Source organism: Portunus trituberculatus, chromosome 22 (assembly GCF_017591435.1).
Source record: "Portunus trituberculatus isolate SZX2019 chromosome 22, ASM1759143v1, whole genome shotgun sequence".
In the NCBI taxonomy this organism is placed as follows: domain Eukaryota; kingdom Metazoa; phylum Arthropoda; class Malacostraca; order Decapoda; family Portunidae; genus Portunus; species Portunus trituberculatus.
In genome coordinates, this window is record NC_059276.1 from 4,733,911 (window position 1) to 4,760,001 (window position 26,091).

The 26,091-nt window shown below is 38.5% G+C and overlaps 3 protein-coding genes across 20 annotated transcripts in view; 1 reads left to right on the forward strand and 2 right to left on the reverse strand.

Annotated features, from left to right (window-relative positions):
* LOC123507362 (low-density lipoprotein receptor-related protein 4-like) overlaps positions 1-1,743 on the reverse strand; it is a 91,422-nt gene extending 89,679 nt beyond the window's left edge. For 4 of the 5 annotated variants that reach the window (XR_006675643.1, XR_006675641.1, XR_006675642.1 and 1 more), the window contains exon 1: positions 1,309-1,741. Coding sequence is in view for 2 of the 5 variants with exons in the window: in XM_045260158.1 (XP_045116093.1) it covers positions 1,309-1,378 (70 nt within the window). In the remaining 3 variants the exon portion in view is untranslated. Of the gene's footprint in view, positions 1-1,308 lie in introns of all 5 variants that reach the window. The other variant, XM_045260160.1, reaches the window with a different exon arrangement.
* A 3,660-nt stretch (positions 1,744-5,403) lies between these two features.
* LOC123507379 (ketohexokinase-like) lies at positions 5,404-19,541 on the reverse strand. Of its 6 annotated transcripts, XM_045260184.1 has the most exons (8): positions 19,410-19,426; positions 11,051-11,265; positions 10,392-10,614; positions 9,598-9,924; positions 7,652-7,768; positions 6,863-7,070; positions 6,307-6,542; positions 5,404-6,177 (listed from the first exon to the last, which is right to left on the reverse strand). In XM_045260184.1, the coding sequence occupies exons 4-8, from the start codon at positions 9,702-9,704 to the stop codon at positions 5,880-5,882; spliced, it is 966 nt and encodes a 321-aa protein (XP_045116119.1). In that variant the 5' UTR covers positions 9,705-9,924; positions 10,392-10,614; positions 11,051-11,265; positions 19,410-19,426; the 3' UTR covers positions 5,404-5,879. The 6 variants fall into 6 exon arrangements, with proteins under 6 accessions (XP_045116119.1, XP_045116117.1, XP_045116118.1 ...); XM_045260182.1 differs by lacking the exon at positions 9,598-9,924 and having other exon boundaries at positions 10,430-10,614; XM_045260183.1 differs by lacking the exons at positions 9,598-9,924; positions 11,051-11,265 and having other exon boundaries at positions 10,430-10,614; positions 19,410-19,541.
* Positions 16,620-25,556, forward strand: LOC123507377 (GDP-mannose 4,6 dehydratase-like). 9 transcript variants are annotated; one of them, XM_045260180.1, is made up of 10 exons: positions 16,620-16,631; positions 19,217-19,295; positions 19,477-19,593; positions 19,894-20,019; positions 20,497-20,689; positions 21,273-21,505; positions 21,630-21,731; positions 22,057-22,170; positions 23,823-23,891; positions 24,141-25,556. In XM_045260180.1, the coding sequence occupies exons 2-10, from the start codon at positions 19,242-19,244 to the stop codon at positions 24,201-24,203; spliced, it is 1,071 nt and encodes a 356-aa protein (XP_045116115.1). In that variant the 5' UTR covers positions 16,620-16,631; positions 19,217-19,241; the 3' UTR covers positions 24,204-25,556. The 9 variants fall into 9 exon arrangements, with proteins under 9 accessions (XP_045116115.1, XP_045116116.1, XP_045116110.1 ...); XM_045260181.1 differs by having other exon boundaries at positions 16,628-16,646; XM_045260175.1 differs by lacking the exon at positions 16,620-16,631 and adding an exon at positions 16,637-16,759.
* The last annotated feature ends 535 nt before the right edge of the window (positions 25,557-26,091 follow it).

A 26,091-nucleotide genomic window follows, 5' to 3' on the forward strand; every position in this document is an offset into this window, starting at 1 on the left:
ATAATAATAATGATAATAATAATAGAAGGCCAAATGTTTAGATAATCTTCATAATAAACACACAATAAGTTTGGGCATCATTAACTCGGTTATTGTTTAGCTGTCTGCACGGTCTATTATGGTGCATTACAACCAAAGCATTAGGAATTATGAAGCTAATATCAACACATTATAAAGACAAAAACAGTTCTTTGGTGCACTCTTGCTTCTAACGGTCTAACCTATCACTCACGCCAAGACGAATATTAGACAAAGCAATTCAACTTACAGTATTCGTTTCTATGTTGCACCTTCGACCCCCTACGAATTTAAGGAGCACTTGTGTTTTTACATGTAATTGTAACTACTGCTTTATCATCAGGAGCCTCATCACTTCCGCTTTCCTTGTCTACTTTAGTGATGCCCATCTGGATAACTCTTCTTGTAGTCTGCTGCTACTCTTCGACTCTCGTTAATATTCCTCTGTGGTGTTTCTGTCCTTTATCCACCAAGTTGCGACGAGTATTGCAATCTTGGTACCCGCACTCCTGTTTATAGCCTTCCTCGCGTATCACTTTCTTCTTATTTCCTCCTTACTTCTTCTTTCATTCCTATTGTCTCTTAGTATTCTTATTTCGTATATCATCTCTTCTTGGTTGACAGACGCTGGGTTCGGGGACACCACCACAATGGAACAAATCCTGACGTGTTACGATTCGGGTATTGTCAGAGAAACGGAGTTTAATGGGGAAACTCTTATCTGGGTTTGTTTTGAACAATAAATGCGTGTTATTGATTCACACACACACACACACACACACACACACACACACACACACACACATAGCACTGTCTGTTTTTATTTTTATTTTTTTTTTTTTCCGCGGTTAAATTTTCACCCGGTCACCGCTACGAAGCTTTTCGTCATGATAGATAGGAATGCCAACAGTGCATGAGTAGGCACCTGGCTTCACTTTTAGCTCCAGGGATGCACGTGATGCATGAGGCAGATGGCATGGCACAGGTAAACGCTGTTGGAACAGAAGCCAAGGCAAGGGACAAGGCTCAAGAGGCTGCCTTGTCCTCACCAGTGCGCAAGCGTGGGTGGCTTCCTTCTCTCTCCTTTTCTAGGACACTTTCCTCGCATTATGCACAATTACAGCTTACCCCATGCCTGCCAAACACTAGCCAACACACACCAGGTCAAAGGGAAATAGGAAAGACATATGAGGGTACTACACACGGTCACCAAGGAGCAAATCAGATATTTGCCGAGTGCAGGTAAACATGACTGCAACCCACCCGATGTCTTCCCGTCCCGCCTCTCACCTAGCACCGCCAGCAGGAGGAGCAGGATGCCCAGTGGGAATGCGGCCGAGGGGTCACCGCTGCCCCACATTTTTGCACATGACAAAGCTGGACAGGGCAATGGACAAGCAGCGAAGAAGAGGCGTCACGAACTACCCACCACCGCCAACGCGCGCGTACTACCGATCTGTGGGATGCTGGCAGGGAGCGGGAAATTGTCTCACTCCCGCACAGCCGCAGTCCTCTTTTCCCTTCCTCCCACCGCTTTCCGGCCCACATCCACCATATCACCACCAACAACACACCACTGGTTATACTGTTATTCTAATTGTAGTTTTCTTGCTAAATAACTGCACAGAGAGGTAGTCTTCTCAATTAGAGTGAGGGAGCTCCCGTCCCTGAATAATGCTTGCCTGTGTCAGAGTTGCCAGCGTAGACTGTTCCAACGGAATCCCAAACCAGCCCAAAACCACGACTTCTCTCAAAAACAGCGGAAAACAGCCCAAAAATTGAACCATCACAAATATGTATGTTTGATACTCAAGATGACTGTCAGAGGTATAACATAAAGGAATACACATCTTTATGTAATGTACAGTAACTTTTTTTTAACCTACTACATAATACTTAATTCATACTTACAAGTTGCATTCAATAGTTTTTTTTTTTTTCATTTTTAACATATTACTAGGCTAGATCCGGTAACTCGACATGCTCATTGTCATCAGCATTACTGTAAATGGAGGAAGAGGAGCAGCAGCAGTAGGAGGAGGAGGAGCAAGAGCAAAAACAGAGAGAGAGAGAGAGAGAGAGAGAGAGAGAGAGAGAGAGAGAGAGAGTTTACAAATAGTAACAAAAAAAAAACTGTCACAACCCTGTATCAACCGATAGACACAAGGGCTTCATTATGCCTGTAGTCCTATCTATAGTCAGCATCTTTTAGTACGTAAACATCGTCATCGCGCCGCCAGACCTTAGCCAGAAAAATTGTGTGTGTGTGTGTGTGTGTGTGTGTGTGTGTGTGTGTGTGTTTACCTAGTTTTACCTAGTTGTATTGTACAGGGTTCGAGTGGGGCTCATAGTGTCCTGTCTCCATGTCTCCGTTTTTCCAATTTTTCCTTAAAGTTATGCACGTTATGTGCTGTGACAACTTCATTCCACTTTTCCACCGTTCTGTGTGGAAAACTGTATTTTCCAATATCTTTCCCACACTGCCTCATCCAAATCATACTCTTGTCCTTCTATCTTCTGTCACCAGCACCTAGTCTATCTTTCCAATGCCATTAATTATATTGTAGTGTATATTGTTATTAGGTCTCCTCGTTCTCTTCTATCTTGTAAGGTTGGCAGTCCCATTTCCTTCAACGCCTTTCTTCATATGTTAGGTCCTTTAGTTATGACACCATCTTTGTAGCAATGTTCTGAATCCGTTCTAATCTTATATCTTTTTCAGAGATCGGAGACCACACCACTGCTACATATTCCAGCTTTGAACGTATCAGCCTTGTGACAATTTATTTCATCATATCTTTGCCCATGAATTGAAATGCCACTCATATTAGTCAACAATTATGCTAATCCAAATATCTAACTTATGTGTGTGTGTGTCTGTGTGTAATTCACCTCGATCGTCTGCTGGTCACCCAGCCAGTCTTCCCCATTACGGAGCGAGCTCAGAGCTCATAGACCGATTTTCGGGTAGGACTGAGACCACAACACACTCCACACACCGGGAAAGCGAGGCCACAACCCCTCGAGTTACATCCCGTACCTATTTACTGCTAGGTGAACACACCCCACACATTAAGAGGCTTGCCCATTTGCCTCGCCGCTTCCCGGGACTCGAACCCGGCCCTCTCGATTGTGAGTCGAGTGTGCTAACCACTACACTACGCGGTTTGTGTGTGTGTGTGTGTGTGTGTGTTTCACTGTTTGATTTGCCCCTACGGAACGAGCTCAGAGCTCATTATTTCCGATCTTCGGATAGGTCTGAGACCAGGCACACACCACACACCGGGACAACAAGGTCACAGCTCCTCGATTTACATCCCGTACCTACTCACTGCTAGGTGAACAGGGGCTACACGTGAAAGGAGACACACCCAAATATCTCCCAAATATCTCCACCCGGCCGGGGAATCGAACCCCGGTCCTCTGGCTTGTGAAGCCAGCGCTCTAACCACTGAGCTACCGGGCGTGTGTGTGTATGTGTGTGTGTGTGTTTGCACTGATAATAAAAGTAATAATAACAATAGTAATAATAGTAATAATAATGATAATGATAATGTTAATAAAAAACTAAAATGATAATAATGAAAGTAATAATAATAATGATAATAATAATAATAATAATGATAATAATAATAATAATAATAATAATAATAATAATAATAATAATAATAACAATAATACTAATGATGATAATAATAACAATAATAACAATAACTGCATACATGACAATAGCGAAAAAAGAATAAGAATAAAACAAAGAAGAAAACAAGTAAATAGAGAAAATAGATAAACCAGTTGTTGGTAAACAGAGGATGGTCCAAGCAGATGTGCCTCAGGAAGGTGGTTATAACAATGCGATCCCAGGTGACTTGGAGACAGACGTCAGCCTGTTAGCCGCGGTGTACTTACGTACCTACGAAGGAGGGAAAATGGGCAAGGTGACTGAGCGTAACAGAGGATAAAATGTCTGGCAGGTCACATGACAGCCTCCTCAGAGAGGCTGAATGAGGGGTGGATCTTGTAAGGTGTTGCTTGACCCACAGGTCAAATAATCATCCCAAGAGATGTTTGTTAGTAGGATGTGACCTCGGGTGCTCGGGAGGTCAGGCCGAGGCCCTAATGAGATCAAATTCCTGTTGTGATAATCCTTCTTGCATAAGGATTATCGCAATCGAGTGCTAATGCATCAAGACATGTTTTCGAAATTTGAAGCTAATCAGCCCAATATGCCGCGACTTTGTATGCAAAAACAGACCAAAAACAGCCAACCCGCGGCTGTCGTTCTTTCCCCGCCAACTCTCATCAGAAACAGTCCAATTGGGCGGGTAAACCGCAGACTGGCAACCCTGTGGCCTGTGTCGCCGTGTGTCCATCGGTGACAACCTGCGGGCATACAGGATTATATAACAACTATTCCTCTTTATTAGCATCAGTGCCAGTAATTATGGAACATCTTATAGTAGTTTTTATAATTTTTCATCTAAGATTTGAATTCTATTCATATATTCCAGATTAATTGTGTCGTAAAATCGAAATTTTCTCACATATCACGATACGTTTCGCTGACGCAGCTGCAGAATTTTGACTGTTACTCAGCCAAACTAACTGCATCTCGCGGTGAGATAGTCACAACCACTCATTCTTTTTTCATTCAACAAAATAACAATTAGATTATTTTCGTGTTCAACGTAACTTATTTTTATACATAATATATTTGTGTGTTTTCAATGTGTCTTTTCTTACCTAACCCATATTTTATATTATCATTATTATTATTATTATTACTGTAGTTCCTTATCTTGTTGATGTGGTTGCTACAGGTTTCCTACTCTCGTTGTCTTATCTGTCTGTACCTTCTCAGTACAGTACAAAGTGTTCCTGTACAATGTACACACACACACACACACACGCTGTAAAAAAAACTAACTCATTCCCATATAAGTTCACAACTCACATCCTTCAGTAAAATAGGATACTATATTATGAAATTGATTATGCTATTGTCTAAAGGTTTTTAAAGCCAGTTCAAATATAATGAATTCAATTCAATTCAATTAATGATATTAATTCAAATATAATGAATGAGCACACAGAACATGAATGATATATGACTGGCCTGGTACTGCCTTTCACTACTGAACATGTATTTCATCTGGGGTAAACTATCACTTTGTAACTATTATTTCTTCTATAGTCAATGTTAAACTAAACCATACACATTATTACCTCTCATGCCATGTATCAAAACCAAGGGACTCAAGTAGTAAATGTAACACTGCTACCACACCAAAGAATTTCCCTTCACACACCACTATATTTTGATGATTAATTTATGGTGAACAATTTAATCAACATAATAAAAAAGGGGTGATTTCAAATAGTTTATTACTCTTAATTATTTATTTTCTTTCATACATTCAATTTCTTTACCATTTACACAGTTATTCAGGTTGCCATGAGAAAACTGATGGCATGTTTCTGCATATATAAAAACTGTTTCCTGATAGATGTTCCCTGTGGTGCAGATATAGGGAATCTCATTAATTGTGGCCCAGTGTAGCAGCCACTGCAGCACCAGGTTCCTCCACCAGCTGGTGCTAGGCACACTGCAGGAGGCTCCTTATTTTAATAATAGATATACTACAAAACATTAATCAATATTAACATGATGGTCCAAAGCCACCAGTAAGTGTTTCCTGTGTGGCAGCACCTCATTGTGGTGGTGTCTCCAGACCCCAGCTGGGACTATCCTCAGACAGAACCTGCCACAGCAACAACAGTACCAGAAGATACACCCATGCTGCACACACCACGCCCTCAACACTCCCTGCAGCCAATCCCCCACCTCCCACTTCCCTGTATCAGGTGGCCAGAGAAGCCTCCTTCTTGAGCAGCAGTGTACCTGATCCAAGAAGGCCCCGCAGTGGTTCCCACCCTATCACTCCCACCTTGGCACCTGCAATGCGACATCCAAACCTGATGCTATCTTCTAGGGAACTGCCATGTGCCAAGGCAAAGATGGTAGCAGCATTGAAGGTGTCACCAGCCCCAAGGGTGTCCACCACATTAGCAGGGGGAAAAGCTGGACTGCATACCATCACTTCACTGCCCTGGCAAGCACTGGCCCCTTCCTCTCCCCAAGGGCACACCACCACTGCCCTGTATGTGGGACACATGAGGACAACAACATCAGCTGCTGAATAAGGAGTAGTGAACCATAAAAAAAAAAAAAAAAAAAAAAATAATAATAATTTCCAATACACCATTATCCCAGTCCCTATACCTTACCCAGGGTGTGCCATAGCCTTCACCCCCTCAAGGGTCTCTGCCATGTTAGAGTAGCCCTTGAAGACAGCAAAGTCTTTGGAGACAAACACCACATCAACAAGAGGAATAAGTGCTTCCAGTTCTGGTTTGGCTTTTTCAATCTCCACAGAGGTAGTGATGAATTCACCTTGTGGAAGCCCTTTGTTATGTTCTCGCACCAATTTAATCATCTGGGCCACATTGGCTACATTCCGACCCTGCAGGAACATGAACACATGTAAACGCACACTTTAGTGTGCCTACAGGTGATGCATAATATCAAGGAGGATAAGAAGCCACAATGACTATGACGATGTGCAAAATCATTTCAAATACATATATGAATAGAGCAGATGAGAAATTGATCTGAATCCAAGTACAGTACTATATGTCATGTGGAGTAATTTGAGAAAAGCTGACACACACCTACATGGACACACAAGATGACAAATTACATAATATCAGGAGTGAATGAAGAAAATATGCCAATAGTGATACAAAATAACTTCTCACTTGAAAACATACAAATATGCCCCACCTCAAAATGGATCCACTGGTAAGGAGTGAGGTCAACTTGTGCAAAGTCATCCACAGAGAGTTCTGGAAGATTCTTGTTGGAGTGAATGATGGTGCGGGAAGCACTGGCACGGCTTAGGATGACAAAGGAAGTGGAGCACTCACATCCTTTGCACACTACTACTTTCTCTGTGTTCACACCGTACTTGGCAAAATCATCAAGAAGGAACCTGGATGGTTTCAATGATCTTCAGAAGAAATCTTTGGGTATGGTAAAAGTAGCATGTTATGTAAGTTCTGGTAAGTGAAACATTTAGCTGTGACTTGGAAAAAATATATCAGAATAGAGAATCATGGAACACTACATAAAGACAAAATAAAAGCTAAGACAAAACACAGGATAGTAATCACAGTATATACCATGAGGCTTGAAGTATTATAGACACTTGGCATGGAAAAGAATTATCACTTGAAATGGTATAGTGAACACAACCCTCAAGCATGTCACAATGATTAGGATATTTAATTCATAATGAGGAATCAAGCATATTAACAACAACAAAACTTCTCAAAAAAAGTAAAGAAAGATGTAAACAAAGAACTACAGAAGGCTACCAATATGTATTAGTAGGTACAAAGATAAAAACATTCAAAAACTACTACATGAAGTTTTAAGCTAAACAGAAACCAGTATTGATTAATTAACCATTATGATATTATTCAGATATTGAGTTATTTAAGGAATGTTACTTTAACTGAGAGAGATCATGAATGCCACAGGTTGGTGACTCACTGGGCAACTTTACTGTACCTCTTTTCGTGGGAGTCAGCAATGGTGCCTAAAAATGCTGCCTTAGCCCCTAGCAGCCCCAGCACAGTGCTGTTGTTAGCGGCATTACCGCCACGCTGCCACCGCTGCTCCAGGCATCTAACAAATTTATGCCATTTAGCAAAAAATACTGAAACTGTGTTCCTAAATAAAAAAGGATCTCCCACTCTAGTGATCCATTAACGGAAGATCTGGGTCAAGTTCTGAGTGTTCAGTTAAGCAATTACCATACTTTCTGGCATACAAAGAGCATCATCATGTAAACACATCACAGGTCTACATGTCAACTCATGATGTCATTCAACCGTTGCACAATCCAAGCCTTGTCTGTCTCCTCTCTTTCTGGTCCATTATATTAGCAAACTTATTATTTGTACTTCTCTTTATCCAAATATTTTGTCAACATTGGAAATAATTACTAATAATAAAGTAACCTAGTCTCAAAAACAATGAAGTAGGGGAGAAGATTGCAGTTAATGTTATGAATTACCAAACAACTGGAAACACACTTGCAACTAAAATGAAAATTTAAATTCGAACTACACATCTGCAATTATGACAAGTGGTTTGAGGAATTAAAAACACAACCTAAATATGCCATAAAATATGGTACAAGGCATTATTTAATTGGATATTAGTGGAATTTTATAATAATCTTTAGAATGAATGAGTTATCATACTGAAGGAACATCATGCTTAAACATACATACATATATTTGTAGATTTTACAAGCACAGAAAATTAAATTCCAAGAAAATCCAGCAAGATATTATATTCACACTGTAGAGAGAGAAAAATGGTTTGTCAGACTAATGAGAATACTATAAATGAGGAACAGATGTGGCATTCTTTATCTTATCATTAACCAATATAGCTATCAAATGTCTTCAAGTCTAGACCTAATTAACCCAAAAGCTGTACTGCCTCTCATATGAGCTGGTAATACACTTCATGTGACTCAGATTCAAATGCAAATGGATACCATTCATACTTGTTCAGTGGAATTGTTTTTTCATGAATAATAATAATAATAATAATAATAATAATAATAATAATAATAATAATAATAATAATAATAATAATAATAATAATAATAATATTCATGAAATATGATCAAAAGTCAAAACTGAGAAACATAGTATTTATGATGATGATATAGGAAATCTCCCTCGCATACATAGAAACATGCCATAAATGAACACTAATTTGAAAATGTTTAGTTTACATTGTCTTCAAAAGCATGCTTTTTTTTTTTTTTTTTTTCCTAAACAGCAATGTTATAGCAGGTTTTCAGCAAAGAATATTTTAAAGGGAGATGCACAGGGATACCTATTCTCCAGTGCCTGGATGCAATGCCATGTAGTTTTGCAAGTTACAAATTGTACCTGGAGTGTGTACACAATGGCCACTGCCACAGCTTAAGGGTTCAGGTTGAAAGAGTTCATACAACCATCATTACTTACTAAAAAAAAAATTTACATTCAAATCTGCTCCTCAAATATCATGTTTAGAGCCAGATCTTCACAGCCATCAACTGAGAAATTAATTTCCTTCAAGGATCTTTTTTTTTTATTTCCCTCAAAGTACACATCTAGACATGCATAGTTACCACATCTTAGCCAAGTCTTTGAGGTCTGCTTATATGCAGCTCATGTTAATAAAGGGCAGTTGAATCAAATTAGCATCTCAAGCGATGGTTGTAATAATGACTACTCTGTAAAAAAAAAAAAAAAAAAAAAAAAAAATTAGGATTGTAACACTGTACAAAAATTATCAATAAAGAAAGTTTATGAATTTGAGCAAATTATAGAGTAAAGATCTCTTTTGAAAATGTAAAAATAAATATGGTGATGATATACTGTATATATTCAATTGATGAGTTTCTGACAAGTGGTGGAGCAAGAGAAGTCAATGATGGCATGTAGTACCTCTGGTCGGTGTCCTCCTTTGGGAAGTGAGAGACCAGACTTACGATGTCGAGGCAACAAAGACCAACGCACAGGATGTTCTCACGTGCGCTCATGATCCTGACCATCAAGATGCACTTCTGTCTGTCTTCCAAAGATTTCTAATCCACTCAAGTTTGTACACTTATTTGGCGAGATAAACTGATAAAAAGACTGATGTGTCACTCCCAGAAGTTGCCAATACAGTCATATAAAAAAGAAGCTAGTACATAACCTGCTCACTTGCTATTAGTAATCATTCAGTGATCACACACTGTGAAGTTTATCTATTCCTTGTGTTTCCTTTACCTGTGGATGAGGAAACAAACAATTGTATCTAAATCAAGCACATGCACCATTCTATAAAGAACAGTTAAAAGAATTAGAATGACCTTACAATCTTTACAATATGAAGGCATGACGTACAATAATTACTTGTGATATCATCATGTGTTTGCTTACTTGACAGCAGCTCCCATCACTTAACAAATAACTAAGGGATTACTTAAAACAGTAGATATTAATTGATTATTGTACTTTTTTTCTAATATTAGTAGAATCTATAACATATCTCCATCTTACAGATCCCATTCGGAATCTCTCATATCTATTGCAGCAATTAGTTTTGATCAGGTTAGGTTTAGGTTAGTGTGCATAAGAAAATGCACTTTTCATCACATACTTTAAGATACTGATTGAATATAAGAATTTACCTCAAAAGCTTGCAGATTAATCCAAAACTAATCAAAACACATTCAAAATTAAACATTACTAACCTCTCCAAACTAAAGGATGGCCTGAACACAATAGTCACCTGTTGTTGGCAGTGGTGGTACCAACCTTGGCACCTTCTTCAGGGTAGTGAGAGCACAGGTTGATCAAGTCCACACACACATGCCCAACACACAACATTGACCTACAATCACTGGTACTAATGGACATCATTTCACTGATTGCTGTTGTTCATTTCTGCAAATCTTCCAGTCAGGTACACCAGCCCTGGAAGAGGTGAGGATATGAGATAGGAGGGCAAAAAACGTTATTATCATGTCTTATTCCGGCAGGTGAAATTGTATTATGTCAAGTAGTGTTCCCTAGTTCATTATAGTATTGTCATCATCACAGGTATAAATCTTTACCTTCCATTTATACCGAGTTTGGACGTAGTGGTAGTTCTGACTTAGTTAAGACGTGATGAAGCATAACACACTAATACTTAGAAAACATCAACACATAGAAGACAGTAATGCACATACTGATAAAGCTTAGAAAGACAGTAATGCACATACTGATAAAGCTTAGAAAGACAGTAACGCACATATTCATAAAGCTTTGCTAAAAACAAGATTCACCTGCCACGACGTGACAAACTGATGATATTCCGTAACAACACCAGCTAGTCACCATTTCCAAGACGAGGCAGGAATGTACTTACCACTGCCTCAAGTCTTCACCTTCACTCTCCTAAAACAGCCAGTCTTACAGGGGGAAAATACAGGGAAACTTGAGCAGGTGTATCTGTTCAGGTGTGCATTAATGTATTTCGCCACTCTAGAGGCTGGCAGAGTGGTGAAGTGGCGGTAATGTTATCAGCCCCTCGGCGTCGCTGCTCACTGCTCTCTGCTCAGCCATCACCATCAGCTGACTCTTCTTGAGAGAGAGAGAGAGAGAGAGAGAGAGAGAGAGAGAGAGAGAGTGAAGATAAAGCATATTTGTTCTGATTTCCAAGAGAGACAGATAGAGAGATTACTTAAGTTCGTTGGGATTGTTAATAGAAAGCGGGGGTGCTCCAAAATTGCCTTCCAAGTGAACAGATACGAGAAGAATTAACAATAAAATCATACTATATTATATATAGCTCTGATTTTTCAAGAACACGGACGAAAAAATCAATAGAAAATCTCTCTCTCTCTCTCTCTCCACCTGTATTGAGGCACAAGTGGTCACTTCTGACAGTGCCGTACCTAAATGGGGACGTAGGGGTGGTCCACCCTGGGCGGCACTTTTATGGGTGACATTTTTGGGTTTTACGTTATTACTTAATAGGCCTGTGTGTGCTATTGATCATTAGGCCTAGGGTGCATATTCATGATACATAGGCCTAGATGCACGTCTTTATTCAAGAAAATAAGTAGCTTAAATTTTCATACATCACTATAACAAATGGGAAAAATAAATTTACAGTGATTGCTGCATAAAGAGATACCTAGAAACGAGCACTGAATAAACAGATGGGTGTATAAATGTCCCATGATTACTGTATGAATAGAAGTTTATTAACGAGTAATGTATGAATGAGTGCTTAAATGTGATACGATTACCAAATGAATGTTTAAGACGTGCCCTGCAATATAATGAATGAATATTTAAATATCCCATACGTTGATGGTGTATGAATGTGTTTTAAATGTCCTGCGATTACTATTACTGTATGGATATTTAAATGTTCTATATTATATGAAAAAACGTTTATATGTCCTTACCTTATGAACAAATGTCTTAATAAAAAATAAAAAAAAAGTCAATAAGCTGTCAACTCCTTCGAAATACTACTACAAGAATATTGAAACACAAAATGACTGAAGGAATATCTATATTTTATCTCATTCTACCTACAATTGTCTCCTTCATTCTTCGGCGCACACCTGAGCTCAACACCTGTGTAAACAAATTACGGCAGCACAGGTGCCTATGCAGCGCTACACAGCGTACACTAACATAATATTTCTTTAATGGTGTAGATCTAAAATTATTTACAAAATTTTCAGTATTTTCGAATTACCTGCATATTATAACCTCCGTATTTTACTAAGAATTACTGTATATACGCATATTGTTACTTGAGAGAGAGAGAGAGAGAGAGAGAGAGAGAGAGAGAGAGAGAGAGAGAGGTTAATAATTCAACATATGGCTCAAATAGATAACATGCATTAAATGATTATCTCTCTCTCTCTCTCTCTCTCTCTCTCTCTCTCTCTCAAGTTATGTAGCAAATGCTTTTGCCCTGTTCATGTTTATGGAGGGAAACACCTGCTTACACCTGACATGTGCACTTGTAACCATCCATACACGTGTATGACTCCCACACACACTGCATCGCATCTAGTACATTTCAGTTCTTACACGTTCAAAATGTCCTCCTCCTCTTCCTCCTCCTACTACTACTACTACTACTACGGCTACCACTATCACTACTACTACTACTACTACTACTACTACTACTACTACTTCTACTACTATACTACTACTACTACCACCACCATCACCACTACTATTACTACTACTACTACTACTTTTACTACTATACTACTACTACTACCACCACCATCACCACTACTATTACTACTATATATATATATATATATATATATATATATATATATATATATATATATATATATATATATATATATATATATATATATATATATATATATATATATATATATATATATACACACACACACACACACACACACACACACACACACACACACACACACACACACACACACACACACACACATATATATATATATATATATATATATATATATATATATATATATATATATATATATATATATATATATATATATATATATACACACACACACACACACACACACACACACACACACACACACACACATATATATATATATATATATATATATATATATATATATATATATATATATATATATATATATATATATATATATATATATATATATATATATATATATATATATATATATATATATATATATATATATATATATATATATATATATATATATATATATATATATATATATATATATATATATATATATATATATATATATATATATATATATATATATATATATATATATATATATATATACATATATATATATATATATATATATATATATATATATATATATATATATATATATATATATATATATATATATATATATATATACATATATATATATATATATATATATATATATATATATATATATATATATATATATATATATATATATATATATTAGGATCGACCGATTATCATGTGGGCTGATTATCGGCGCCGATATTAAGCATTTTGACGCATATCGGCATCAGACTTTTTTTTCTTTTTTATTTGACGGCCGATAAGAGATAAATTCAAAACAGAGTTATTTTGGCTCTCATGCAGCCGCGCCTCTCTGTCTGCTGTCACTACTGTCTCCAGCATTGTCCCACCCACAGTACCATCTGATTGGTTATAAGCAGAGCCACGGTAACAGCCAATCAGGACTATTAATAGTGGTGTTCCTCAGGGTTCTGTCCTGTCACCCACTCTCTTTCTATTATTCATTAATGACCTTCTTAACCAAACTTCTTGCCATATCCACTCCTACGCTGATGATACCACCCTACATCTTTCCACGTTCTTTCAGAGACGTCCAACCCTTCAGGAAATTAACAGATCACGCGAGGACGCCACGGAACGCCTGACTTCCGATCTTTCTAAAATTTTCGATTGGGGCAGAGAAAATCTAATAGTTTTCAATGCCTCAAAACTCAATTCCTCCATCTATCAACTCGACACAACCTTCCAGACAACTATCCCTCTTCTTCAATGACACTCAACTGTCTCCTCTTCCACAATGAATATCCTCGGTCTGTCCTTTGCTCATAATCTTAACTGGAAACTTCACATCTTATCTCTTGCTAAAACAGCTTCTATGAAGTTAGGTGTTCTGAGGCGTCTCCGCCAGTTTTCTCGCCCTCCAACTGCTTACTCTGTATAAGGGCCTTATCCGTCCCTGTATGGAGTACTCTTCGCATGTTTGGGGGTTCCAGTCACACAGCTTTGCTTGATAGGGTGGAATCGAAAGCTCTTCGTCTCATCAACTCCCTCCTCTGACTAACTGTCTTCAGTCTCTTTCTCACCGCCGAAATGTTGCATCCCTTTCTATATTTTATCGCTATTTTCATGGTAACTGTTCTACTGATCTTGCTAACTGCATGCCTCCCTCCTCCTGCGGCCACGCTGCACAAGGCTTTCTTCTTCCTCTCATCCCTATTCTGTCCAACTCTCTAATGCAAGAGTTAACCAGTACGCTCAATCATTCATCCCTTTCACTGGTAAACTCTGGAACTCCCTCCCTGCATCTGTATTTCCGAATTCCTACAACTTGTCTTCTTTTAAGAGGGAGGTATCGAGGCATTTGCTCCCCTAATTCTGGCTGACGGTTTTGGCACTTTTTGTACTCTTTGGAGAGCCAGCGCTCAAGTGGGCTTTTTTCAAACTTTCTTTTTTTTGCCCTTGGCTGGCCCTCTTCCCTACGTAAAAAAAAAAAAAAAAAAAAAATGCACAGTGCTTACACACATGGAAGAGATACACACACAGTGGAGAACAAGTTGTGGTGTGGGATAAAGTTTGAACAGCGGCGGTGCTGCCATGTATTGGTAGCGAGCAGTATATATATATATATATATATATATATATATATATATATATATATATATATATATATATATATATATATACTACTACTACTACTACTACTACTACTACTACTACTACTACTGCTGCTGCTGCTGCTGCTGCTGCTGCTGCTGCTGCTGCTGCTGCTGCTGCTGCTGCTGCTGCTGCTGCTACTACTACTACTACTACTACTACTACTACTACTACTACTACTACTACTACTACTGGACATACAGCAATAGCCTTTACGTGGCAGGGTCGAGGTGGTAGGTATGATACAGATGTAGTACAAACATATGTAATGATGGTGTCCCACGTTGCTCTCTTTCTGTCTGTGTGTGTGTGTGTGTGTGTGTGTGTGTGTGTGTGTGTGTGTGTGTGTGTGTGTGTGTGTGTGTGTGTGTGTGTGTACATACATACGTGCTGTTATGTCAAAGCAAAAATCAGGGAACTATAATCAATACATCAGCATTTTAACCAACACAGAAACATGAAGTAGTTTCCTTAACACTTTTTTTTTTCTATATAATAGCACCGGGAAGGGCAAAAATATAAGATAGAATAAATGCCCACTTTGTTGCCATAAAGGAAGAGGTGAAATAAAAAGTAAATTATGAGGCGCTACTTGGTGTGATAAACCACATAATTATATTTCCATAAAAATCAAATTAACTCTTTAGGGAAAAATATGAATAGCAAATCGAACTCTCCTGACGTCAATCCGAAAAATATATTAAAGATAAAATATAAAAAAAATTATTATTAAACCTGACAACGTATAATCAATCTCCTTTGTTATCTATTAGCTATTATCTCCCTCCTCTGAGAAGCGATAAACTAATATTTTTTCTCAATGCAATGTTATCATCACCTTCATCTCTACTATTTTCCACTATAGTACCATGGGGCCGTTGACTGTTCATTGTAAGCTATAATAAGAGTATATGGATATGTAGGGAGTAGGTGATGAGCTTCGATTCAACATTTCCAAATATTTCTCATCTCGAAAACTTTAAAGGCTCAAACGGAAGTTATAGGTTTTCAAGTTGTATTTTCATGATTCTGGTCATAGTTTTTAACTAGAATTATGCATTGTCAATAAGAAAACACACTTGATAACTATATCAAGCATGTGCATGTCCTTTAAAAACAATCCTTTTGAGAAAACCAAACATTTTTTTAATAACACGAGGTTGAAATAATGAAAGGAGGCGAGATGGTTGTTGTGATTTCAAGAACTCATTTCACCAAATATGTTGAGCGAAATTTGATTTTTTTCTGCCACATCGGTTTGTTAAGAATTAGCCAGCATGATACGAGGGCATGGTAGCTACTGAATACTGATAAGGGTTTCGGAAAGTGAGGTATTCGTACGCTGATATGCATCCATTTCACTAATGTCCTGCCTTCTCCTTTGCCCAGGTGACGTGTCAAGGTGTGTGTGTGTGTGTGTGTGTGTGTGTGTGTGTGTGTGTGTGTGTGTGTGTGTGTGTCCACGCCTGTGCACTGATATAGCTTTCTCAAACACACACCAGGCAGCATCGTGAGTGGAAGGAAGGTCCGCGCCTCGTCACTTCCCTGCAGTTGTCGCTCTCTACTCTGGGAAACACCTGTCAAAGTCCGCGTTTTGCAGCACCAGTGGTTGGAAGGCACAGCAGATCGTTTTTACTCGTAACGTTGCTTAAACAAACATTATATTTGTTAGTCTTGGCGAGAGATACCCGGTATATTTTTCTCTTCTTGTTATTCATTTACTCATGTAACATCATATCAGTCTCTCTCTCTCTCTCTCTCTCTCTCTCTCTCTCTCTCTCTCTCTCTCTCTCTCTCTCTGATAATTTCCTGCTTTCATTTTCCACATACTATAAGGTACTAACAGGCCAGCTGAAACACTTCTACGTCTTACTCAGCTATCTTATAGAGGCTTTAGTGCAAGTTACTACGGGGTTTCGTAAAGTGCTTAAAGGTATAGATCACGCGAAATGAGGATAAAAAAAATACCATAAATGACGTAAGAATCTATATTTCTTTTTATGCGAGCCTTGAAAGTAATGTTTATAAGGCCATTATCACTATTACGTCCCATATATCTCTCACGGACTCACGTCGACACCTGACATTTTGTACTGTGAGGAGTACCCATACACGCTATAGGAAATTAATGCATCACCGCTGCATTCATACATGTTGTGACACCTGGCGAGAGAGAGAGAGAGAGAGAGAGAGAGAGAGAGAGAGAGAGAGAGAGAGAGAGAGAGGAAATACTAATCGTCATATCACGTCCACCAAAGCGCAATATGTGTAGATAATACAGTCGAATGAGACCATTTTCCTTTACGTACATTTCAGTACTGCATCTAGACAACTTGAAGCCAGAGGGTTCAGTGGATTTCCAAGGATTTCATGGTTCTAGTGTTATTTTGAGAAAAAAAAAATCCGCATCGACTGGAAGGATTATCAAGTTATTTCATGATTCTAAAGGCAGTTCAACAAAAATTCTACATGGACACATACTCATGAAGGCTTGACGTATCACATCTGTAGTCTTTGTTATAAGTTTTTACGAGTGAAGTTAACATTTAATTTCATACAGCTACTGTGTAGTATACTGCATTTACAATTTTACTTTCGACCTCAGACTTCAGGTACGGGAAGTGGGAGTGTTAAGGAATTTACGAGTGTTTTCATGATTCTGCCGGTAATTTGATAATGATTGGAAAAAATACTCATGAAAACTTGACTATATTTCTCTATACCTTTCGAAATCAGTCACTGGGAGATAATAAACCATTTCCAGGCTCGAGAAAAATGTCTCATTCCTGAGTTACATGTCCCATCCCGCATATTCCACCGGTCGGCAATCTCTTGTAAACAAACAGACACGTCAACACGACCCTACCAGATACAAGATGCTATTTTAACCCTCCTCATTTCCAGTAAACCACACACCCTATATCTATAATAACTCTGTCAATAAACCATACACGTCTTAAAACTTAGATACAGTAGGAAATGTGCAATTAGAAAGGATAGATTAACCATGAAAATATGTTTGGCTGAAATGGTACGCGGCAACTTGTTCATTTTGCCAGCACGGCCAGCGGCTCAGCGCCACGGCTGACTGAGTCTTGACTCTTTGAGTAGGAAGTGTCACTGAAAGTTGTGTGCTATTGTATGCTGTGTGTGCCATGGCTGAGGGTGAACAGGGCACGGAGGTGAAGAGGGCACTCCTCACAGGCATCACTGGCCAGGTGAGGGAGATTGCTTAAATATTACCAATGGGATTTTAGGAAAGATTTACAATGACTGAATCTTGGACAGCTCAGGTCACTTTATCACTTGACAGGCAGACGGACGCGGTGCTTCAAAGCTTAACAAGGTCTCTACTGTTATGTTTTGAGATACTGTGTTGTATGAGTGTGGTGAAGTGTTTTATGAATGCTGAGTTTTATGACTAATAAGTGCTGAGTTGTGAATACGGAGTTGAATGAGTACTGAGCTGTGAGTACCTTGTTGATGAGTAATGATTACTGGGCTGTGAGTATTAAGTTGTATGAGTAATGAATAATGAGTACTGAGAGATACCAGAATCATTCGTGGTGTGCAAACTTTCATATCTCGTTAAAACCACTTCTGATGTCTGAATCATGCAAGAGTCAACAAATCAATCAGTCATGATAAAGTATCATTCAAAAATATGGCTTTCATTTTTCTTTTCCCAGCAAAAGATTAAGTTAGAATTAATGAACAAATGACATGATTTTCTATAGCCATCATTAGTCATTTATAACCACATATATCACAAAACCTGGACAGCAAAGCACCACAAAAATTAAGCTGATTATTTTATCCAGCTGGGCAAAAGAATGATAAAATGTGTGGCAGTTGAACGATACACTCATGCTGAAACACATATACTTTGAAAATACCAGATTACCTGGGTACAAATGATCTGGTATTGCACATATAATCTTAGAACCAGCCAGGAATATGCAGGCCAGTCAGTGAGCATCAGTGATTTTGTGTTCACATACTGTTAGAAAAATGACCTGGCCAGGATCATCATGTTCATAATAATGAGTGAAAATTGTGAAAAAACAGAAAAAACCCTATTTTCTTTCCCATAAGGAAGGATATTTTGTGAGACATCAACATGGCCCCTCTGCCAACAACCAAATGTGCTGTGGTCACTGGTCTTACTGGCCAGGTATGAATACTTGACACATCTCTTCTACTCTCACTATTCACATGTAATAATAATCTTAAGGAATTGTATGAGGATCATATATAATCAATACAAGAAGGGAATATTTGTACTTACATGTCACCTGTCAGAGTATGGTTGATGGCTGTTGGCACGCACTCACTGGCTTGGCTCACTGTTCCAGGATGGTTCATACCTGGCTGAGCTGCTGCTGGAGAAAGGCTACCAGGTACACGGCATCATCAGGCGCTCCTCCACCTTCAACACTGGAAGAATCCGTCACCTCTATGAGGATCCCAAGGTAAACATACTTGTGCATGTTATATGTTACTCCTAACTTCATATAAAGTACATATGTATATCTGTCTGGCATTCCAGATAAAACCCAGACAAAGCACAACAACAACTTTACTCACACTTCTTATAGATTTTGTAATTTGTACTCATGAAGATTTTTCAATTAGACAGAATAGCACTTACTAAAACAATGTTATGTATGAATTATAAAGTACTCTTTAACTTCTGTAAACTAAATGACTGAAAAGAGAGATAGAAACATTGGAATATTAGATGCAGTGACTCAAGCTTCCACATTTTCCAGATCCATAAGAATGGGCGGATGACACTCCACTATGGTGATTTGACTGACTCTGCTTGCCTGGTCAAGATCATCTCAAGAGTGCAACCTGATGAGATCTACAACCTCGGAGCACAGAGCCACGTCAAGGCAAGGAAGTCAAATACACTATACAGAACAGTAGACAGATGAAGGAATGCTTTTCAAACTTATTTGTTGCAGAATGTTATGTGTATTTTTTCTCTGTGCTTGTAAAAAATTCAATACAGTTATCTCTACAGAAATATGAGCTGTATATTAGTAAGGATGATAGGAATGTATTGATGTTTTTTTTTATGGCCTTTGATCACATTAACTTTAGAATCATTATTTTGTGCTTTACTGTGACACCAAAATAGTAACAGAAAAATAGATAATGTGAATTAATTATTAAGGTGCTGAAACTCAAAAACATCTATTTGTAAAGACTTCCTCATATTTCTTTAAATGCAAGAAATAGTTAATCAAAATACACAAATTTTTTCCTTAATAATCTAAGTCCGTTATTACCTGAAAAGCACAATGTTAGAACTCATATTTTGTTGTATGTCTTTTATTTTGCATTTTAATAAACCTCTGTATTTTCAGGTCTCATTTGACTTGGCTGAATATACCGGCAATGTGGATGCCATGGGAACGCTGCGGCTCCTAGATGCCATCAGAACGTGTAACATGGACAAGAAGGTCAAATTCTATCAAGCCTCCACCTCAGAAATGTACGGCAAGGTTCAAGAAATTCCACAGACAGAAACGACTCCATTCTACCCAAGATCTCCTTATGGTAAAGTTTCCTGGGTTCTTCTGATATCAAGTGCTGTTACATTAGAGCATATTTTAGCCTGCCTGCCTCTTCAAACTCCTCTATGAAATGAAGGTGCCATTGTCAGTTCTTGGGTTCTCTGTTCCCCTCATTTTCTCTGCAACACTGTTCTATGATATTGTAGTGGTTCATCCTCTCACATTCTCTGCATCAGTTTTACTTTAGTATATCTTGTTTGACGTATCATTTTCTTACTTCATTCTAGGACACTTTATTCGTGTCACTTTTCATGCATTTTCCTCTCAAAAACTATAAAACTATCCTCAAATGTAGGTATCTGCTGTGATTTTACAGTATCTCTGCTACTTTTGTGTACCCTTTTGGCTCTTACTTCCTCCCAGTCTCTTCAAAATGACCCTTCTCTTTACTGATACTATACCTTAACTTACAATAGCTGCCATACTGTATCCACAAATACAGGTGATTCTGCTCTTTGCTATTACAATATCCATGCTATCCTTGTGATCCTTTTGTCATCTTACCTCCTCTCAGTCCCTTCAGATAATCCTTTTCTTCTTTACTGACACCGTATCCTCACTTACAGGAGCCGCCAAACTGTACGCCTACTGGATTGTTGTTAATTTCCGTGAGTCATATGGAATGTTTGCCTGCAACGGGATTCTTTTTAACCATGAGTCTCCGCGGCGAGGAGAAACCTTCGTCACCCGCAAGATTACTCGCTCTGTGGCCAAGATTCACCTAGGACATCTGGAGAAATTTGAACTCGGAAACCTCGACTCCAAGAGGGACTGGGGTCATGCCAAGGATTATGTGAAGGTGTGTGGAGGGAAACTTTACTGTAAAACAGATGTACATACAATTCTTTTCATTCATATTCATTCTTTTATGATGTGATGAATGCATTGAGGGGCATGGTAACATGGTCTGTACACCTACACAGGGCATGTGGATGATGATGCAACAAGAGGAACCTGAGGACTTTGTTTTGGCTACTGGGGAAGCACATTCAGTGAGAGAATTTGTGGAAGCATCTTTCAAGGAGGTAAATAAGATGGATCCCTTGCAGTCATTATTGTTACTGTAATGAGGATATCAAGCTAAGGTGTGGGTGAATCATAATTAGGAGTATATATCAATATATCTAAGATGATTTTTTTATGGTTTTCTATGTCACCTGCTAATTCTGCATTTGTAATTAAAGGCAAAGCACAAACCGTTTCATTTGTAACTTCAAAAAAATAGTAAGGTAATGTTTTTGAATCATGATTATCTTGATTTGCAAGTATAGACTTGATTCCTTGATGCTTCTCTGTACTCTTTACAAGTTGTACAGTCACTTCCATCTTGTCTCTCCATGTTGGCCATAGATTGGGAGGGAGATCTACTGGGAGGGTACTGGTGAGGCTGAGGTGGGCAAGGAGAAGGGCAGTGACATCATCCGAGTCACCATCAACCCCAAGTACTACCGTCCAGCAGAAGTGGTGAGTGTCCCTGCTTGATGGTGTAAGTATAGTGAACTTTGTGGACACCAAGACCACAAAACTTAGCAAACCTTTAATCAGTATTTACGGTAGAATGTGAGACTCCAGAGCAATAACATTATTTGTAATGTTTTATTATGTTGTTTTGACTAATTAATGTCCTGGCTTTTATTGATTCATTTTAAATATTGTGTAGTGTCAGCATGTATATAAAGCAAATTAAGCACTTATCTCCCCAATGAGAGTACAAGTGAGGGTGGCATGAAGCAGCAGCATGACTTGACATGTGACCAAACAAGTAGAATGGTTACTGTCTGAAAAAAACCTCACCAAGGACTGCCAATCAAACACTGAAAATACATGACATTGGAGAAAGATTAATACTTTATCCATATACTTCACAGGTACTAGGGAAGCCCTTTACTTGTGATTTCCTCCCTCAGAGATTGCTTCACGATATAAGATAGGTGTCTGTAGAGCACGGAAGAGTGTTTTTATGTGATACGGATGAATGAAGAATGGTTATGAATGCATGAAAGTAGAGTGGCTTTGATGGCCTTGATGTGAGGTTCTTTTACATCTGTTTTGATCAATGGAGGAGATGAGATGCAAACAGTGGCAGAGCACAGCAAGAGTAAACCAGCTTGGCTGCTGGCCCATAAATTTGAAGAGACCTGAGCATGTTGATATTTATGTAACCTGATGACAGGGTCTTCTCTTCCAAGGTTTGGGCACTAAGATGTGAGGGAGTGCTTATGAATAAGAATAAACATGATAGGGAATGTGAAGGTATGCATGCAAATACTTCATTGCAGTTAGCAGTTACATAGGGATAGATTTCCTTGAACATATTTGAAAATTCTTTTACTGAAATACAAAGAAATGTCAACATATGTATTACAGGACCATTAAAAGACTGACTGGGTTTGTTAGGAGAAACCAAGTTGCTTGCATCGCTCTCCCCGGCAAGTAGGCCAGCTGTCTCTTGAGATGTAAGTGAGAATGCTTTCACTGGCATGGAATTTGCCCTAAGAAAGTGCTCTGAAACTAATAACATTTACTGTATACACGTGACACTGACATGTGTTGTGTGTGCCTGAAGGCCACCCTCAGAGCTGAACACTGACCAACCCGCCACTCGTGGCAGAACCCAACAAAACACACACATACAAGAGGAAGAGGTGCAACATCCACATGAAGCAGGGCACCATTGTACCATTGTACATCACACAGAACAACCACTGTATCTGTACAGCCGCACACACTGGACAACAAATGCCATGATAACTGTGATGACCTGTCAGAATGGCACCTTGCTGTATTCAGTCACTTTAAATCACTTGAAAATACTTGATTACAGCAAACACCTGAACAACATGTTTTAAGCCAACACTTGGTCACCACAATAACACAAGGAAATGTTAGCTCTGAGGCGCTCATGCATGCCACCACACTGACATCAAGACTTCATGCATGAACATGAAAGGTGCGTGTGATGAAATTTGTAGTTTCACCGACAGCTGAGCACTTCACCAACAAGTACATTGCCTGCTTACTGCACCAACTGACCACCTTAGTTAGCTCCATAAGCAAACCTTCTTAACAGTAAAAACCTTCATTTTTCCTTTATTAATTGAATATTTGTTCCACAGGACTTCCTGCAAGGGGACTCCACAAAGGCACGGCAGAAGCTGGGATGGAAGCCAAGTTATGACTTTCAGGTAGAGTGGAGATTCTGTGAGCAGACTTAGGTTAGCGATATGATTACCAGATTGCAGAAGGCTGAGGAAAAATCTTAATGTAGAAAAAGTTGATAGTACAAGACAAAATACACTAGTCTGATTGTAAAGTTAGGGCAACATCAGTAAACTTCATAGAATATTCAGCGTATTACCTCAATAGTCTTGTTATTTGTTCTTTAATACTATTTGTGCTGTAATACTGAGCCTATGTATTGTCTCCTACAACAGGCACTGGTGACAGATATGATCCAGGCAGACATTGAGCTCATGAGGAAGGACCCCACAGCTTAAGTCACCTGTCACTCCCTCAGTCGATCGGTTCTTGCCATCGCAGAGAAACTTGAGCGACTCATGTGTGTCTTATTGATAATTTGTTGATTTATTTTCTTACTTGTGATATTAAATTTTAAATGAGTCAGTGAGTGAGTAGGAATGTACTGTATGATGAATAGGTTGTAATGGACTGTGGTAGGCCTAACTGTTAACAGAACTGTCTGAAAGTAATAAATGGGTTGTAGTGTTAATATGAGAGGGTTGTTGAAGTATTGTTGAGCACATGAAAGTGAAAGGAGGAACCCATGTCAGCCCTTCCAACAGGAAAGCTGTTGCACTGGCTGGCTGAGGCAAGACTCCATGAACTATCAGTCACAGAATCACTCTAGTGTTGTGAACCTTTGCAGTATTCTCTGACACTTCCTTGTACAGACCACTGGTCAACATGAATGCCATGCAGAATTTATAATGTGCAATATAAAATTCCTAAGGGACACTTGTGGAAGGTGAATGGCATCTTAGCTCAGTGTCCAAAAGATCAGTGCCAACATGTATGACCATAGTGTCAGACAGTGAAGGGTAGCAGTCAATTTTCAATGAAGCCAAAGGCTTGCATTTGTATTTTTTAAGCATTTTATATTCCTACATCTCATACAATGAGACAAGGCTTGTCTGGGAAAACCAAGTGAAATCTTGGCCTGGTATGCAGGTAGATAGATAGTGATGCTTTATCTCCATGACATGACATGACATGTGTTGTGGTTGCTGGACTCATTGCTGACAAGGACCTTCAAGAAGGATGTCAGTGTCACACCCATGGTGCTCTTTTCTTAAGGAAATGGTTCAGAATAGTGTCAATTCTTTCTTTGTAATCTCAATAATGACACTTGGTATGGACTTGACAGTCACAGTCAAAAGTAGTATTCATATAATATGGTATGGATTTACATGATCTGCATCAGAATTCTTGTATGTAAAAAGAATTTCACTGGATTATACCTGGAATGATTTGATTGCTTTGTATTGATGGCTGTCATTTCCATGGTGGTGATTACTATGTCCTTAATCTTAAGTCCTATGTCAGAAGACCAGAGGATTGAGACTGAGGGCAGTGAGTGTGATAAGTTACTTGACTTCTGACCAGCTTTGCTTTCCTTGAGGCAGCTCCTTAGCATCTCCTTAGTCAGTGTCCAGCATCTCACACTGCCATGAATGAATGTTTCCCATGTTACTTGAGTGGCAGATGTGCTGTGTGAGTGGAAACATTGAGTGCATCACATTACTGTCATGATAGATAAGATTTCATGCACCTCATAACCATTCCAAACTGGGCATTTTGACATTGTTACTACATTAAATTGATAGTTTACAGCATCTTGTTTCACTTCCTTGATTTATGATTACATTTGTCTTATCACTTTAACAAGGCAAGAAAATTATTGAGCTAAGACATAGAGAATTTTGTCTTCTTTAAGCTACAAAACTAATAATAATAATAATTTTTTTTTTGTGATGCTAAAGATTTTCTGCCATACTTTATAATATAAATATCAAATCAAATCAAATGTTCTGCTTCTTGAAAATTAAACACACACACACACACACACGATATGGATGATGTATTTGAGCATGAAAAAAAATAAATAAATAAAATAAATAAATAATAATAAAAAAACAAACAAAAAATACTATCCTACCAGAAGATATCCTATAAGGTATGGAGGTGCACATGTATTACTCATGGTGTATGTGCAGCACTTCCCCACCCAGCCTGACCTGACCACCAACCTGAATGCCATCCTGGCTGTGATTCTAGCAAGTCTTTGGACTGCCAACCTAGACTCTAGGGAGCAGGGGAGGTCAGTGTGCTGCACTCCCTTCCCTGCTCAGTCTGACTCTGACCACC